Raw genomic sequence first — 18481 nt, forward strand, 5'->3', positions numbered from 1 at the left:
CTGGATTTAACAAGTTGATCGGTTGGAGGAAGCTCACAAAGCTTTTACTCTGATGTTATTGAATAACCTGTGGTAGAGAGCCGGGCAGCTATTTTGATGTCAGACCCCAGGAAAGACATGGCACTGCATTTGCCTTCCCAGGTGACTTTGATGTGTTCCCACCTGTGTGACTAGAGCATCAGGGACCTACCATGAGGCAACAGTCATCATGGCTGCTTGCTTTTCTCCCATCTCCCAGTATATTCAGAGGTGGGGAAGGACAAGGGAACTCTCTGCTCAGTCTGAGCTTGGAGGTTGCAGTGCACGCCAGCCACATGGGCTGTTTCAGGCTGTCACTCTCAGATTTGCAAATGGTTGAGCCAGCATGTAGATCTAGTGGCCAAACAGAGGTCTAGGACCTTCACATTTGACTGCCGAGTATGAAGGTATGGGTTGCCTGGAAGGGATGTGGCTGGCTGGGCTCCAACCACCATAAGAGATCCAACCACTGAGGTCCTTCTGTGCCAGGGCTAGAGCCACCGTTGTGCTTCCAACAGCAGGGTCCCTGCAGGTGGTGACTTGCCCTGGTGATTCCCAGTGTGGACTGACAGATTCAGGCACTGGGAAAGTGAGTGGGCATTGCTGTCCAATCCAGGATGGTCATTTAGAAACAGATGGAAGATTTAATGTTGTGTTTCCTTCTTCTAAATGTACAGAGCTACCCTGTTCATTCAAGGGTTAAGCAGTCTGAGAGATGCAGCACCCAGAGCCAGGTATCTGTCAGGCCTGGACTGGAGGCTCACCAAAACATGAGAATATATGGTTTTATTTCTGTTTTGTCATTTGGAGATTACTACTCAATGTCTGTAGGACAAGAAAGCTCCGGGGCATCTTAGGATATGCCCTGTGCTCCAAGAGAGGTTGTTGTTTTGGCTTTGCAACATTCATATGCAAAGGCAAGAATTGATGCCTGAAATGTTCCTTTTCCAAGGATTAAAAGGCACTGCCAAGGTTCTGCAAGATGACAGTGTTGCAAATCTTATCATGAACCAGTACTGAGATCCATTGGTTTCAGCAGCAGAAATGTGCTGACAGATCTGTGTGTCTGCTTTTTGGTGATGGTAGATTTTTTCAGGATGTTGGTCTCTGCTGCTGAACTCTGGTTGTAGCTCCCAGTTCAGAGCCTGGAAGGTAATGTTGCAAGAGTTCCTCTTCATCATACCTGCATCTTCATTTTAACCAAACTTTCCATGATCTAGTAAAACCCTGGCCCAAAAAAGCAGTTTCAGGGTGTCATGATGGATTTAGCTTCGGTCCCTCTGCTCTTAGATGCATCTGAGGGACCCGTAGAAGTCAGTGGAGGAACTAGCAGGTGTAACCACGTTAGCCTGTTGACTGTGACAGCCAGGGACTGAAACATTTGCTACCTTCACCCAGCAGCCTCTGAGGTTTTGCAGACCTCAGTGTGAATAGAGCTTGTTCTCTCTTTTAAACTATTTCAGCAGAGGGACTGTGATGAGAAACAAAGTCCTTTCTTACTAATCCAGCTCTGGAGAGTCATCATATCCATCTCTGTGGGCTTCAAGGATATGATTCTTCCTTGCTTATAGCAATAGGTCCCGTGCTACCCATCTTTACCTGTTATGGTCTCATTGAAACTACCTCATCTATCCTCATCTACTGCCTGTCTGTAAGGAGCTCCAGCGGGAGATAAACAGCCCTCTGTCACCCCAGCCGTGCACCCTTCTCTCTGGCAGCAAGCATGCCGTTCAACACCTGCTCCCATGCCTCTTGGCTTTCTCTGTTGCATGCCAAAGTCCAGTAGGATGTTTAGCCATTTCTTCTCAATCCCATTGCGTAAATGAGGCTAATTTCAGCCTGTCGTGATGCGTGGGCTCACTGAAACGTGACTATAAATCCAGACCTGAACATTTTCTTGTAATGGACGGGGTGGTGAAATTGCATTGCTGCCTTTAACCTCAGGCTGTCCTTAGACCAAGCCAGACTCCTCACAACCCCTATGCCAGTAAATCAAATAGCTTTTGAATCGATGCACATAAAAGTCAAGAGAGAGAAGTTACAGATGAAAAAGACCTATTGTACCTTGAGTCTGTCCCACTGCAGAGGGGGTAAGGCGCTTTCAGGAATTTACAGCATAGCTCCAAGCCTGCCCGCTGAGGCCAGGCCGGGTGAGAGTTGTGCCTGGGGGAGATTTGGGGTTGGGGGAGACTGCCTAAGTTTCCTGCAGCATTTCATTCCCTTGGCTTTATTTTGGGGAAAGAAAACTGTTGTTTATTGTATATTCAACAAACCCGATACATTCATTCTCCTGCTCATTGTTTTTCACTCAGGGCTATGCCTGACTTTTCTTTAGAAGCATGTTTTTCTCACCTAATATTTAGTTTGAGATTGTAGGAGCTGGATATAAAACCTTCTGGGACGTTTTAATCTGCCAAGACGCTGCTTGAAAACAGAAGTTATCCAGAGTATTTCAGTAGTCCCTGTTTAGAAAGCATCACCCCCAAATCCTGTGTTGCCCATTTCCCTTTCATTTCCTTGACAACTTTTATTGGTTGTTTTAACCCCGATCTGCTGTCGGTGTCCCCCGTACCTTGCTCCCCTCCCCCTAGGGTTTCCATGTCTTTGAAAGTCCTGGTAACCAGAAGGTTCATGTGTTGTGCTTCACAATCATTCCAGACCAAGAATAATACAGCCAGAGCCAGCTGGATCCCTCACTCCGTATTGATACAACTATTCCCCTTAACCTGCCCACACTCAGTGCTACAACTGCAAATCTGAGGTTGAACCGGAGCAGTGATGGACAATGCTGTGAGCCCTGCTCCATGGCCCTGCCTGGAAAGCAGCACCCCCAGCAGAGCATTTTACAGTCAGGGAGGAGCTGACTCTGGGTGGTTTTTGCTGGGGATCTTGCTAAATTGAATGTGTTTTTCTGTCATGGATCTCCTCAGAACCAGTGGTCTCGGTGGTCACTCTAATTCCCTTGATCTGCAGCCAGTTTCTCCTGAGCAGTCTTCCTCTGGCAAGGCCCTTGCTGAAGGCTGGCCAGTCTGGGGGATTGCTTCTCCTGGAGGTCTCTTCCTATAAGCCCAAACAACACTTATGAGCGTGGTTAAGAACTGGCACAGGGACCCAGAGAGGCTGTGAGATAGTTGACCTTGGAGATAGCTAGAGCTCAACTGGAAAAGGCAAGTTATCCTGCATTGAGCAGGAGGTTGGACCAGAGACCTGCAGCAAGAAGACATTATTTAGCAAGTCACTGCCTGGCTTTCACTTCATGAGCATCAGGGAGTACATGTTGAGTTGTTGTGCCACCACTGCATTTGGCTGCCAGATTATTTACATTAATTTCCATAGTTTTGGCCTTTTAAACTTTTTTGGCTAGCTTTTGTTGTTCATCTCTTCATGAGCTTCTGCAGGCTTCTGCTTGTTTGTCCCTGGGTCACATCTTGGTTGGTAGATGGATGCTCTCCCCAGTTGTTGGCTATCTCCAGGTATGCTTCTAGTCTGGAATGTTCTCCCTTCTTCTTTATTTCCCCCTTGTCCATCAGTTTGTCTCCTGCTTTGGAAGTAATCAACTCTTCGATGCCAGCTAAGCCAGAAAAAAGCAAAGCCAAAGACAGGGTGTGATCATCTCCTCAGCTGGAATGTCTGGGAGAGCATTAGCTGGTGGGGAATGTGGTACAGGAAGGCTGGGTCTAGCAGTCTGTGACTCCCTACAGCACTATCGGCTCACCAGGTGATTAACTGTTTGTTTCTCCCTTACTGAAAACTTGTCTCAGATTAAACCACCGTAATAGAAAACTCAGGTTCTGGAGCGATCCCAAGTGTAGGTTAATATTTACAAGCTATCAGCTTCAGGTTTTATCTCCATCCCTTGCTAGCACAGAGATAAAATCCTTTTAAAAATCCCTTTTGATCTTTCTGGTTCATGACATGGCTTTAGTGAGACACTTTCCATATGAAACTGGCAAATGTCTTAATGGAAATGTAAGTTTTTCTCATCCTTTCAGGGACTAGTAACAGATGAGGAGCCCCTTATGTACAAGGGGCCATGGCTTTATAATGGAGCATAGGTGATGGACAGTTTCTCTGCAGGATACCCGTGCTAGGAAATGTCAGAATGTTATTTCCGCCTCAATGGCTTAAGATCATCTGTTTACCTAATGGACTTACATTTGCATTTTGCAGGTGTTGTGTTAATATTAATGTGTTGTCTGAATTGTTAATATTCCTTCACTTCAATGTTACATTAATGAAGGCTGCAGGGGATGGAGAAAAGACCCGGCTAATTAATTAAATGGGCAAAAAGCATCTTTAACTTTCCATCGTGCTGCCCTTTGCTTCCACCTAATGGGTCTTGGCATTTCTGGTCAGCAGCCATGTAACACACGCTGCTGTATGAAGCACTCAACGATGGACTTGTTAACTTTTCTGACCCATAAATCACTTGCATAAACTTTTAACAGTGAGGAAAAGTGCCTTTCATTCCCGCTTCCTCCTTTCAGTGGGAAATGTAGCCTGATAACAGGCGGCGCTGGCCTGATGTGTGGGGCTGGAGACTTTCCCATCAAGAGAGGGGCTGTCTGCATTTCTTCAGAAATTCTTTCCATTCCCCTCTTAGCCGGACTCTGGATGACATTAATATTATGTGTCTTGTCGTAAGCTCTGCTTTCAGAGCCAGTGGCGTATCAAGCTGCACGTCTCAGGAATGTGGACTGCCAGTCCAGCTTTGAGTGCTGATTGTGAGGTGTCTCCCCTCTCCTCCGCACCATCCCAGACCCAGCTTGGCTATCAGCTCTTTTGCTCACCAGAAATTCCCATGGGCTGGAGAAAACTTGTCTCGGGTCCCTGCTCTGTCCTCAAGCGGCTGGGCAGCACCCCTGCTCGGGAGCATCCTAAAGCATTCCCAAAAGTAAGGCTTGCCAGCCCAGGTGGGGATTGCTCTCATGAGACCCGCTAGCTGAACACAGCGTTGAGTTGTGTGCATTAGTGGTCACTGCTTATCCCTCCCCTGCGGCTCTGTGGGGAGAGAGCAGGGCCCTGGCCGTCATAGCTCCCTGTGAGAGAAGAGATGAGATCTCAGTGAGCTGGTAGCTCCCTGGAAAGACAACCTGGATCTGATATGGATCTGTGGGAAGCTGGGCTGGGATTCCCAGCCTCATGGCTCCTAGAGCTAAACTCAGGGATTGCAAACCCTTTCACATGTTGCCATCGTCTTCCCCACAGAGAAGTGCTTAGGCAGGGTGAAGAGGTTGTGTTTCAAAGGAGGGTTTTCAAACAGTGCCATCCCTTTGGTGCTGACATCCAGCACGAGTGGGGAGGTCTGTACAGCAGCACCAGGCAGCCCCAGCCACTGGAGGCATTTCTAGGAGGGGAGTATACATGAGACTGTGTGCCCACGCTGAGTGAGTGGCACTCTGTGAGCTTCTTTGGGGCCCATGAAAAACCGGGTTTTTGACCCAGGAAGGCCATTCCTGGAGGGAGATCTTCCTCTGTCTGTGATGCTGAGCATGAAGCCCTCTGCCCTGGGCTCAAAAATGTGATAGTCCTGAGAAAACTGTGGAGAATGCTGGAGCTGGAACCGAGGGAGCCTGATGAAGTTGTGCCTCTGTGTCCTGTGTGGCCTAGCACATGTGTGCAGGTCTAAGCTTTCATCCCTGGCCCATGGCAGCTGAAGACACTGTTTTGGCACAGAGGGACACTTCAGGTTCATGCCAGGAGTCTGAAGGTTGTTGCCAATTTGCATGAAAAGGAGCAGACTGCAGTTGTATTAACATTTAATGAAGAGGCTCAGACCGCAGAGACTGCCTCCTCTGCAACACTTGCTCTTCAGTTTGATGACATTTCCTTTGCCACTTGGATCAAGACAGGATGGAGGGTGGTGGGACAGGCAGGCATTGACTTTATCCCTTCCATACAAACCACATAGGAGGTTGAGGAGCTCCAGGCCAGGCGAGGAGCATTTGCCATCCACACAGCCAAGCACCAAGACGTGCCAGAGGCTCCACAGCCACTTGTGCTGTCTTCTGGCCTGGTGTCTTGCTGCCAGATTAAGTCAGCTCTTTTATGTGATGGGGCTGCAAAGTGGCATTGATAATTTCGAAGGAACTTAGACAAATGGTTGAGGTTTTTCTAGAGGTCTAAATCCCTCTGTGCAAACCCAGTACATCAGGCTTTAAGCAATTAATTCGTAATCATGCCAAATGCTTTCAGTCGCGCAGCTTTAGTATTGAGAGCTTAAAACGGTTTTCCACCATACTGCAGTTCATTTGGATAAAGCAGAAAGAGTGGTCTCATGGCATTTCCAGCCTCAAGGTGTGAGAGTGGCCAGTAAGTGACATTTGTATTCAGAAAACCCTCCCATGCATTTGTGTTGTAGGCATCTATTACTGGGAAGGCACCATAGCTAATAAAAAGGGCATTCATTATACCCCGGAAAGGGAGTTCATTAAAGGGAAAAGCCATTCTAGCTTAGTAAGAAATGAATCTAAAACTGCCTCAGAGCTGCTATTCTCATCAAGTTTCAACGTTAACAGTTTTAACCAAGAGCTAATTGAGCAATCTCAGAAAGTGGAGTAATTCCATTATTCAGCCACGCTTTGTTCAGGGCTACCGCTAGCTGCGAAAGGAGCACAAATGACTTTCATCAAGTCAGGAACCGCCAGCGTTCTTGCCTTTTACTACTTTTTCTTTAAAAAAAAAGTAGGGCTTTTGGTCTTCTGGCAACTGTCACTGGCAAAGGTTGCTCCACACCAACATTGCAAGGCTCATATATAATACTGCAATCCAATTTTTTTAATAACAGGGGATTTGATTTTCATAACTCTTCAAGCAGCAGTGCTGTTCCAGAGTGGATGGCTGAAGATGCTCCTGTTCATTGGATAGTCAAAGTGTCACCAGGAAGACAGTACACCGTTCTTGCAGGATTTTGCATGGAAAAGAGCCATCACAAGCGCCGGTCCAGCTACTCGCCAAAGAGCATGATTCTGTCATTGGCTGCGCTCTCAGGAGATGTGGGATTAGCTAATGTTGCTTTTAGAAGAGCTTTTATAGAAACCTCTCAAGTTCCTTTGCTTCATGGAAGAGCTGTAATCAAAAATAAACGTACATGATTTAAAGAAAAGAAGAAAAAGTCGTACCACATCCAGAATCTTTGGTCTTAACACTTTGGAGAGAGTCTGTTGGCTGAACTGTGGTGCTGTTTCTGTACCATTTTCCTTCAGCTGATGGTGCTGCTGCTGTTGGACATGCACAGGACTGTTTGCAGCCTTTTGTGGAAGGTGACTTTCTCTTGGTGAATGCAGCAGGATTTAGAGTCCCATTCCCAGGAGGTGGCTGTAGATCTCTTGTTTGTTATGAGGTTGCTCTGCAGCAATAATACCCTTCAAGCCAGCAGAGAACAAGGGCTCTCAGCAGAGTACTGTCCTTAGCAAGGGAATGTATATCCATCAATGTCTTTAGAGCCCTCTTGGACGCACAAAGAGATCTGGGCTTTCTTTTCTCAGCACTAGCCTCCCATGTCACTGTTTGGTTCAAACACAAACCAAGTGTGATGCTTTCAAAGCTATACTGTCCTAACCCTGTCTGGACCCAGTGTGAAGCTGGACACCTGAGGCAGACATGTAGCTATGGGTTGAGAAACCAGAGGCCTTGACTGCTGATTGAAGTAAAAACCCATGATGAGCTGGAATAGTAAACCTATCTGGAGATGGAAGGACTTTGAACAGCAAACCTTGTTCCCTGTGCACAAGGGAGCAAGTGCTGGGAGGGGGAGACAAGATGGAGAGGAGCAGGTGGGATTTTGTAATGGAATAGGGGAAAGAAGTTTGGTAACTTTTGCAGAAATTATTTGGTCACATTTGGCTCAAGTCTGAGTTGCTGGGATTTACCTGGAGGCAGCTCACCCAACCAGAGGGACCACTGTTGGAAGTGGGGCTCAGGCTGCAGCTCAGGGCGGTTCAGTTCTGTCCCTTTGTGAACAGGTTTCCACAATGAGCTACACGCGAAGAAAGGACCAACTTCTCCAGCCTGTCAAAAGTAAAAAAAAAAAACCTCTGCCATGGGAGAGTTACACGGTGTTTTGGGTTTATCTCTGAGTCCACTCCTCAGCTATGAGAACACTTCCAACGCCTGGATACACCCAGTGGTTACATCTTGCAGGAGGGGGTGGAGGCGAAGAAGACAGCGTGGGGGAAGAGCCGTGCTCATCTGTCCAGCCCTACCTCTCTTCTCTTTACTCTGAACCCTATGGGTCTGTTACACTGGTGGAACAGCAGATGTTTTAGTGTCACTTCGCTTTAATCAGGCTGCCTGCCTCCTTCCTGCACTTACTGGATTGCAAACAAAGTACTCCTTGTCTCTCCCTTGCAGCGAACCTTGCTTAGCTAACCTCATTTGTCAAGTTAATCAGGGAGAGTGGGCACTTCGATGGCTGCTGTATAGCCTGGCCGCATTGCCATGGAGACAAGCAGCCAAATAGGCATTTTACTTGCCCTGCTTTGCCCTGCAGAGATTTGGCATGAGAAGCCAATATTTTATTTGCCATCAACCAACCAACTTGCTGAGGATGTGAGTAGTTTTTCAAGGTTGCTGTCAAAAGATGGGGAAGGGTCTAGCTAACCTTTTTGCGGAACAAATAGTAATGCTGCTACTAAAGGAATTCCAGGGTCTGAATGTGCAGCTCCTCTTCCCATGTCCCATGGATGTCTGACTCTGGTAGGATCTGTGTGAGAGGAGTTACAGCCCAGTAGCTTTGGTTTGGGGCTGCCATCGAGATGTCATCAGACCTCTTCAGCTGAATGGTTGCATAGGTGGCTATTTGCCTACAGGAGCTGTGACCATCATTTAAGATACTTTAAAAAGCACCAAGTCCTGTGTTTAAGAGCATCTCAGGAGCCTGAAATCTCCACAGCAGTTGGTGAGATTCAGGAGCTAGCATGCCTTGATCACGTTTGAAATTCAGAGGCCAGTGCTTTTGGAAACCATACACTCCAGCTGACCTCTTGCATAAGGCAGGCTATAGAGTTTCACCCACTAATTCCTGCACCAAGCCCATAACTCATAAGCAAAATCTGGGTATGGAAAGAGCCGGCAGAAGATGCTTGCGCATGTTATAGAGTTCGCAAACCATCCCGCCCCTCCCTCTCCTCCGTCTCGCATGTGCACATGTTAAATGATGCATTGAACAGGTTTGGAAGTGCTCCCTCCTGCAGCCCCGGTGAGCAGGACAGCCGGGATCTGCAGGCACCTACGGGAGGGACAGCCACCTGCTAACCTGCAGCCCTCTGCGAGACAGTAGAGGAAACCTCGCATCAGCACAGAAAGGGCAAAAGTTCAGATCAGATTGTTTATGGGATTTTATGGAGCTGGGAGCCAAGGATAGCTCAGCTAATCCAGAGGAAACTGTAGCGATGGCGTTAGAATGCATTTCACATGGGATTCATTCAGCGCGTGTTCAGATGGACCAGTCTTTCTGTCTCCGTTTTTTTAGCCGTGAAATATTTTTCTTTGCACTCCTGTCTGCCAGCCACACCGAGCCAAACTCCAAGCTAGGCTGTTTTAAGAAAAAAGAAAAAAAAAACCCTCTTGTTGTTTGACCTGCCAGTGAGTTAGCAGGGCTTCAGCATGGCTCCCAGTAACACCAGTGCCAGGCTCTGGTCTGGCCCCTGGCCACTGCCAGCCAGCCTCCACTCCCGCCTGCCTCAGCATCCATTGCTTCTTTCCACGGCACGGCGTAGCGCTTGCCAAGTTGAAGCCGTGGTGAGGATGCTAGCTAAAAGCGCCACTAGAAGGCCATGTGGGGAGGGCAGGAATGCAGCAGCTTTGCTGTGCCCTCCTGCTTCTCAGCACCTGAAGCATTGCCGGCTTCATGGGCTGTCGCAGCCCTGGCTCATCCTCCTGAGCCTCCAACGTCCCCTGCAGTCTCAGTGTGAACCCCTCTTGGGAATATGATTTTCCTTTTAGGTGCAGTGAGACAGCCACACTGAGCTGTTTGTTGCACATCTTGGCTCCATCCTTGAGTCCTGAGCCACAGGCCCCATTGCTCTGCTGGAAGAGGTGACCTGGCTTAACTCCAGCTCCTTCTGTCCCCAGCCTGTTCCCTCTGACCCTGGCAGGCTCTCACATGCTCAGGATTAGCCCAGCTGTGACCTGTCCCTTCTGGAAGCTGCTTTCCTCTCCTTGGGGACTAAATCCTGATATTTAAAACAAATCTGTCTAGGAGTTATCATGGAGCAGCCCCACACTGTTCATCCCTTCCCTGTTTGCAGGGCTGCTGCAATGGGGTGTGTGTGGGGAGCAGCTCTATGACCCCCAGGTGATCCAGAGCTGGAAAGAACCCTCCATCCCTGCAGGGTGTTCTGGCATCAACCCACAGAGCCTGTGGTTTCTTAACCTGAGCTGACACAGACCAACCCATCAGGTCCTGGGTCTTCTCTTCCCCCTGGATACAGGGCAGTGTCCACATCCATATTATTTGCTCCTTTGAAGTTCAAACCAGAGCTGTGTCTCCCAGATCCTGCCCCTGCCTTTGGGTGAGAAAGCAAGACAAGTAGCTTTGCAATTCTGAATATCTACAGTCACATCCTGCACACCCTGTTATAGGTGCAAAGCTCCTGGGTGCTTTTTGATAAGATTTTCCTGCCCATGTGGTCAAGCCAGCTGTGTATCAGGTAGCTCTTCTTGATGGGGGCTGTCTTTGATGTTGTCTGGGGGCTGATGCTCCACATGTGAGCATGTTGAAGGGAGAGGATTTTGCAGAGCAAAGCAGGAAGTATGTGTTGTTAGTTTTCCTTTGGGTGTAAAAGCATCCCTCGTAGGAGGGTGCTTAGGTATTAGCTTCATTTAGTACTACCTACAACATCAGAACAAGGATATCTGCAGGAAAATGTAAAAGCCCAAGCCTTAAAATAGTAAAACAAAATGCAGAACTTAATAATCAGGTAGAAATTGCATCCAGCCCAAAGTGTTGTTGGAGGTAAGAGGTAAAAGCTTCACAGTGGTGCTCAACAGGAGCAAAAATGATGGTGGCTGCTGGAGCACTCACAGTGTTCGTCTCTAGGACATTAGGGCAGTGTGTTGCACCTATGACAAAGAGTAGCTGCTGTTCATGGGTGGTTATTGCTTTGTCTTTAAAAATGGGTTTGCACCTCACTCTATAGAGGCCACATTTTGAGGGAGGCACAGGGACTGCATGGCCAACCTTTGGTCACGTGTGCATCTGTGTAGCTGGGGCTAGTGCTGGAAATGTCTCCCTTTTTCTTTGCACCAAAGCCCACGGGAAGGAGAGGTGCTGCCTTTCGCAGCCCATGCTGTTTGCTGTGCCTTGCTGTGAGCTGGCTTGGGCAGAAAGGGCTTCCCAGGTATGAGCGTGGGCTGGCACAACCTCGCACGGGTCCTCAGGCCACCGTTCCCCACGTACCATCTGCAAGCACGGCAGCTGGGTGGGAGCTGGTGGGTCCACCCACGTGTAGGAGATGGGAATGGCCGTGCCATAACCCGCTGTGTGCTGCTCACCACCCTGCCTCCCGCCCTTGGGCGCTGTGCAGCCGGGGTGCCCGGCACCCTTGGGCCATGCTGTCCCGGACCCCCCCGGTGCCACTGGCCATAGAGGGACTGATGTTGCCATCTGCTGGCTTAGCTGCACAGGAGCAGCAAGAGCTTGGCTCAACCCTCGTGGAAGTCGCCCCTCATGCGTGTGTACTGACCCTGCTCCCACACCAGGCTGCGGGCACACTGCCCACCCCTGGACCCAGCCCTTGGCCTTCTGGTAACATCTGCCCATCAGCCAGTGTTCCAGGGGACAGGATGGGTAGCCCGTTCCCACTTAGACTATGCTGCTCCCCACCCTTTCCCACGCTGCCCATGTGCGAGGGTGTCCCTCCTGCCCTCCCTGCGGGGCCTGAAGTATTGGCCTCTGGCACAACACACTCTGGAAGAACACACAAAGCTCATATTAAGGGAGCTCCTTCCCATTAAAGATGAACATTTCCACTGCTGATTATCACCATCAGGTGCTTATTCCTCCTCCGGGCTTGTCTTTATTTCCTTTCTCTTTCGAGTGCTTGGCAAGTACTCCTAGGCTGGGAATGCATCACTGCTGTAGCAAGTACCCAAGTAGCACAGCACATCTCACATCTCACCTGGGCAGTCCCCCAAGCGATGGCCGGGGCCGAGAGGTGCAGGACCACCGCCTCCAGCCCTGTCCCCCAGCCAGCCCTGCAAAATCACTGCTTTGCCTGCAGGAGCGACGTGGCTGAGCCAGCGTAATCAGTGACAGCTCACTCAGGCATTGCTCAGAGGATGAGGTTACTTCTGTAAATCTATTATCTTTTTTGGCAATTAGCACCAGTTAGGAGCCCTGGGAATACATGCAGCAAATAGCAGGAAAACCAGTTAAGCACATCTCTCTGCTTTTCTAAGCCCAGTTAAACAAGTCTCCTGTGGCACAGCCCTACAGCTGGTAGCACAACCCATAAATGCTCCAGAGATGATCTCTAGCGCTGGGATTGCTTTTCGTTGCAGTGTGTAGCCCCGGAGATTTCCATTCAATGCATGTACATTCAGAGGTGGAAGGTGGGGGGCTCACCCCAGCCTGGGATATCCCCAGCAGTCTGCAGGTTGCAGGGAGGAGCCCCCAGGGTCCTTACATGGCCTGGATGCCGGAGGCAGCCCTGCAGCTAGCTGTGCCGGTGGCTTGCCCTGCCCGGCCCAGGGGCTGTGCTGCATCTCGCTCTGGGTGGAAGCCCAGCGTGAGGCAGGGCTCGGTGGCTGGGCTTGACCACACATGTCGAGCTCAGGATGGGGGAGCGAGCAAGACGCTGTTTTCTCTGGCCCAGGAAGACAGAAATGTGTGTTTGTTTTCCATGCTATCTCTTGCACAGCGTTTGTTTTGCTTGTCGAGCATTTCAGGAGATAAAATGACCTAAAGGGTGATTATTTTATCCTAATTTAAGCTGTCAATTTATCACTGACTTTTGCTTGTCTGCACCAGCAAGACGGCTTGCTCTGAGTCCCCGGGGAAACCTCAGATAGAAAGTGAGAATTTGCGGGGGGATTTGCTGCAGTCTCACATCTAATCTGTGCTTATAACAGCAACTACAAGCTGCTCCCCTGTCCCTCCATGTCCTATTAGTTCCCATCGCTATGGATTGGCTTGGCTTCCCAGGGGACTCTGCTCTCTAACTGGGGACCGGGCTTGTTTTTCTCGTGCTGCAGGCTGGTGGAAGAGTTCATGCTGCTCGCGAACATGGCCGTGGCCCATCAGATCTACCGCTCCTTCCCTGAGCAGGCCCTGCTTCGCCGCCACCCGCCACCCCAAACCAAGCTGCTGAAAGACCTCATGGAATTTTGCAACCAAGTCGGCCTCAACATTGACTTCAGCAGCGCAGGGACCCTGCATGTGAGTGTCCTGGCAGGGAGCAGGGTCATGGGGGTGAAGGGTAGGCAGCTACCTGATGGCATGTTTATGGCAGCATGTGGTTTATTCCCTGTCTTCCTCTGCCCAAACAGAGCTGACGATTATCCCATGCCAAAACAAAACATCTTCCTCACTCACTCTTGACCCCAGCAGCACTGAGCAAGGGTGGCCCAGCCTGTCTCAGCCATGTTGTGCAGAGAGCTTAAAGCAGGACAGGGAGGACCTTGCAAGTGACCCCAGCGCTGCCCTCTGTGCAATGGAAAGGATGTTTCAGTGCAGGAACACTTGCTGGAACACCCAGATTTCCTTTCTCTGCCTTCTCTCTCTCGCAGGTCCTGGGCAGGGCATTTGCTCTGTATCATGGGAAAAGTAGCTCTGCGAGGGGGTGTTTCTGTCTGGGCTGCTGAAGGTCTTGGGGAGGGCAGGGTGGGGAGCGGGATGACTGGGAAGGACTGGAGAGCGGTGCTGGGAAAGGTCAGATGCAGCCAGTGCAGGAGGTATCCAACCGATCCTCTACTGAGCATGTCCTGAGGCTGAACTCCAGCTGAACAGCACAGCGCAGGTTCCAGGATTTTCTTTACTCGCCGCAACTGGACTGTGGATAATCCTCTGTTAATCCCATCCCCGCTGGCCTCCCTCATACCCCTCCATCAGCTGGGACTGCTTTCCCTGCTTGCTGACTGCGCCAAGGCTATGTCAGCAAACACAGGGCTGCGCACTCAGCTCCTCTCCTGCACTTTGAACCCTCCAGCCCTTCCTTGCCACTAGCCCCAGGCAGTGACCTCCTGTATCCACTTCTCCCCAGAGTCTCATTAGTCCATGCGCTGAAGCTCTCAGTAGCTGGATGGGAGCCAGGCACAGATCAGGAGAGGGGTTGCAGGTGCTCTCACATGCTGCACGTCCGGGGACGGAGCCAGTGGTCCCCGTGCCCCAGCTGCTCCCTGCCATTGGCCGCAGGAGGTGGGTCACTGCTCAGGAGTGTGTGTGCAGTCTTGTCAGGGCTGCTGGGACCAGAGCAAAGCCCAGTTTCACGTGCACTTTTTGTCTTACAAGGGCATTTGCAGGAAAAGGAGAAATTTGGCTTTGATGAGCTGCTGGTTGCACCAGTAAAGTCTGCCTGTACCCCTACAACCATAGCTTGCCAACACTGAATCCTCTCTCTTTTTTCTCCTCCAGAAAAGCTTAAATGAAACGTTTGGTGCTGACAAATACTCCGAAGCCAGGAAAGAAGTGCTGACCCACATGTTCTCCAGGCCCATGCAGGTGAGAACAGCACTGTGCTGTCAGACACGTCTGACTGTAGCTGTCTGCTGTGGCTCCATCTTCAACCCTCGCCCCTTCTGCATTGCTGTAGCTGGTTCTTACATAGAGGGAGAGTGAATGGACACTGAGCATGGTGCTGCGGGGCTGCCAGCAGCTTCCCCCAGTGCCTCCAGCCCCATGCAGCTGGCAGTGGGGATATCCCCTGGGTAACAGAGCTTCACTAGATGGCAAAGTCAGGCTGAACCATTCCACACCCCACATAGTGTCCCTGTTATTACTACTTGGGTTGTTTCACCCTTGAAGTTGCATGTGGGATGTTAGCAGACTCACAAGAACCCAGCCTGCTCTGTGAAGAGCTGGTGGTGGGCTCCATGGTTCATGTTTGTGCCATTTCTTCATCATATCATGATATCCCAGCTGGTCCAAAGAAGCTATCAGTCAAGAATGAGTATGATGTAGGGGTGTGGGACTGGCCATAAGAACAGGCTGGTACACAGACATATGCTCTTAGAAGCAGGGAAGCTCTGCAAACCCTTTGGTCTCCCTCCAGACCAAGAGACCTTCTGTGAAGGTCTTTGCAGTGGAGGCTTTTGCTGCTCACACTGATTATCATGTTTGGTGTGTCTGCAGCTCAGGACACTTATTTGGGTGCTTATCACCTTCAAAAAAAGTTTTTGGGAAGCATCTGCCTTTCTACAAGCACAGCCTCTTCTGTGGGAAGTCCTACTCCACAGGGAGAAGGGGCACATTCCTGAACTGTTCTCTTTGCTGTGGCCTGCTTATCGCTGCAGGAATGAATCATCTTCCCAACATCACTCATTTGACTGTCACTCTTCTAATTAGCTTACTTGCTCCATTTACTCATTAGCAGTTGCCTGAAGTCCTGCTGTACTTTGGTGACTTAATGCTTGCTCACAAGTGGGATTGGGGATTGAAGCTGTTTAGTAAATCATCCCCTTGTGTATGTGTCCAGCTCAGGGATGCTGCTTTGTAAAGTGCAGGCAGTGCCCTCTGGAGCTGGCTGTGTTGTCCCAGCTCCTGTGTCCTGCTTTGGCTTGTCCTGGTCCCTTCTGTCACATCTTCCTTTTCTGGTGGAAGGTGCACTGGTGACATGAATTCCTTTGGGTCCCCTCTGGTCCTGCTGACTGTGGTACAAACCTGGGCTTTGTGGAGCAAGCCTGGCTTCTGGCCAGGAGGGATGAGCAAGGAGAAGACAACTCAGTTCTGCAGTGGCACCAAGGAGGAGGTGATCTTTTTGGAACCTACTCACTTGCTGAGATTTTGCCTCTATAGTCTTCTGAGGCTGTGGTGGGAGAGATGGTGGGTGTGCTTTGAGATGCTTCCCAGTGGCTCTTGTTAAGACTTAGCCCTATGAATACATGTTAGATCTCTACACGAAGGAGGTATCAAGGTTTTGGGGATGAAGTCTTCTGCAGAGTAGATACCAGACAGAGAGTTTGGGCAGGAAAAGAGGAATGTTTAAAGGACATGATTTTGCATCATCAGAAGACCAAGGTGCCCATGTGTTCAGGTGTGCTGTGCAGTCCACTCACATCTGGCAAACCTGCTATCTGGCACACTCCCATGATAGGCAAAACCCAGTTTACAGCTGAGCCCATTGGCCCTTCAGGGCAGCCTGTGTCTGGATGGTGAGCAGCGTTCCTGTCTGCTGGCATTCCCCGGCAGGATGGTACTGCAGCGCCTGATGTGATGCTCTTGTTATTGGAAGTGGTGCATGAGCCAGAAGAAACAGAAATCTGTCTTGATCCTGAGATGAGCTTAGGCAGTTCGCCGTTTGTTGAACTGTTGTTTAGTTTGTAAATGGAGTTTCAGACGTGTCCAAAGGCATTAACCAGGTGAGCAGACACTCCCCTCGTGTCTTTAGGGCCACTTTCCAATCTGACCCAGGACGTGCTCGCAGCGGTGGATCCATATGACCGCCAGTCCATAAGGAAGGACCACAGCACTGCAGGGGCAAGAGACATCAGTGTTGCTCCACACTCACTGTGGGGTGGACTCACAGCTCCCCACAATCCTGAGTAGTTCAGATTCCCACTATCGTTCCTACTGCTAAATGCAGAGGACAGGTAGTTTAAAGTCACGTCAGTGCTCCTCGGAAAGGGCAGACAGCTACCAGGGGTAATGAGCTTTCACCTGGGAGGAGGATTTTTTGCTGCCTGCCACCAGTATTAGAGCAGACAGAAAAATTGGCCCCGCTCTGCCCTGGATGTTGCGGTCTCTCATGGGGGAGAGGACAGAGCTGAGTGTTGGCAGATGCAGAGCAGAGCCACGCAGGGGCCCGTGCTGGTGTCCAGGGCTGGGCCATCGCTCTGACAGATGCGTGGCGAGACCATCTGGTCAGGGCACGGAGGAGTCACCCATATCCCTGCACACATCTCAGCTCCCAGTGATAAAGCTGGTATTTCAGGGACAAGGCTGCAGTTAAATCAGCCAAAACAAGCTGCCCACAGGTTTAGCCCATGGTCACGCCAAGCCTATGTCTTCCATCTTCACTGTGTGCTGGGGGTCAAGACATCAGCGTCTTGGAGGGGGAGGGATATGGGAAGCAACTGGTAATATGTGTGTCTGGGGGAGAGCCTGTATTGCCGTGCCAAGAGCCTTGTAACAGATGAAGGAGCAGTGACATACCATTTTTCAGGGGCTCAGTCACTCGGGGATTCAATCTGTCCATGAGAGCAAAGCCACCCCTGGTTGGCTGGGGCTGATTTATTTCCAGGCTCCTCGCTGTTCTCCGGGGATTGTGGCAAACCCTGGGGATTTGAGACCACTTGTGAGTCAAATCTGTTAATGAGAAAACATCTGCTTTCTGCCAGGCGGATGTCACCGGGTGGGTAATGCTGTCATGGTGGCAAGGACAGGTATCAGACACGTGTTGGACTGGGCTCCCTGCAGTGTGGAACCTTACCACAGCCCAGAGGAGTATTTTTGCTATGATACCCAAGCTGATGCCAACCTCAGTGAGGGCCATGAGCTGCCGAAAGGGTGTCAAAAATGGTGCTGGACCCAGCAGCGGCTGGGTTTGGCCAGCACATCCATTGGGAAGAAGTGCCCCAGACAACAGCAAGCAGTGTGGGACCTTTGGTGTCTTTTCCAGCTTGAAACAAGGCGAGGGTTGCCCTGCACTGCTGGCAGAGGGAGGGGATGAGCCCTTCCCAGTGGCTGTCTAGCAGCAGGGATTTTGACCATTGCTCTGCTCTCTACCTACTAGGCATTGCCAGGACCTTTCTTCCTTCTGCCCAGGAGCCTGGCAAAAGTGCCTATAAACCCCCTGTAATTTCATGCTGTCTGTCTGCCCAAGGGCACTCGTCTTCTCCTGCAGCAGCCTCCAGTGCTCGGCGTGTCTTCCTGCCCGACCACGCAGAGCCTAATTGAGTGGAGACCGTACTTTGTGGAGTCCATCAGAAACAATTTAATTCTGGGTTGTGGAAATTGGCAGCCGCCACAGCTCCTATCCCAGCTCTTGGGTCTCATAATAAGGCCAGGACCAATGCTGCTTTTTTTAACCTGCTCTATTTACTTGCCCGGATCAGTGCGTTGCTGCTCAGCAGGATCTGGCTGTGCCGCTGGGCTGGAGAGCGGAGGATACAGCTGCCCAAACCGTGGATCCCAGGACGGCTCTGTAATCAGAGCTGGCTACTCCTGTTTTTTTTAAATCACTTGCTCTTATTTTTAAACGGGTTCGTTCAGTTGCCACTGTGCTGTGACCCCGCCGCAACCCCCCTGACCTGCACAGCTTCCCCTCCCCACCTGGGTTCGGCCCCCATTGTTTTCCCAGCCCTG

The 18481-nt window shown here is 50.4% G+C and overlaps 1 protein-coding gene across 3 annotated transcripts in view; it reads left to right on the forward strand.

Moving 5' to 3' along the window:
- DIS3L2 (DIS3 like 3'-5' exoribonuclease 2) overlaps nt 1–18481 on the forward strand; it is a 193938-nt gene that overhangs the window by 168909 nt on the left and 6548 nt on the right. For all 3 annotated transcript variants that reach the window (XR_012634103.1, XM_074912793.1, XM_074912794.1), the window contains 2 exons: nt 13216–13399; nt 14594–14680. Coding sequence is in view for 2 of the 3 variants with exons in the window: in XM_074912793.1 (XP_074768894.1) it covers nt 13216–13399; nt 14594–14680 (271 nt within the window). In the remaining variant the exon portion in view is untranslated. The remainder of the gene's footprint in view (nt 1–13215; nt 13400–14593; nt 14681–18481) is intronic.

The sequence above is a fragment of the Athene noctua genome, chromosome 8 (genome assembly GCF_965140245.1).
Source record: "Athene noctua chromosome 8, bAthNoc1.hap1.1, whole genome shotgun sequence".
Lineage (NCBI taxonomy): Eukaryota > Metazoa > Chordata > Aves > Strigiformes > Strigidae > Athene > Athene noctua.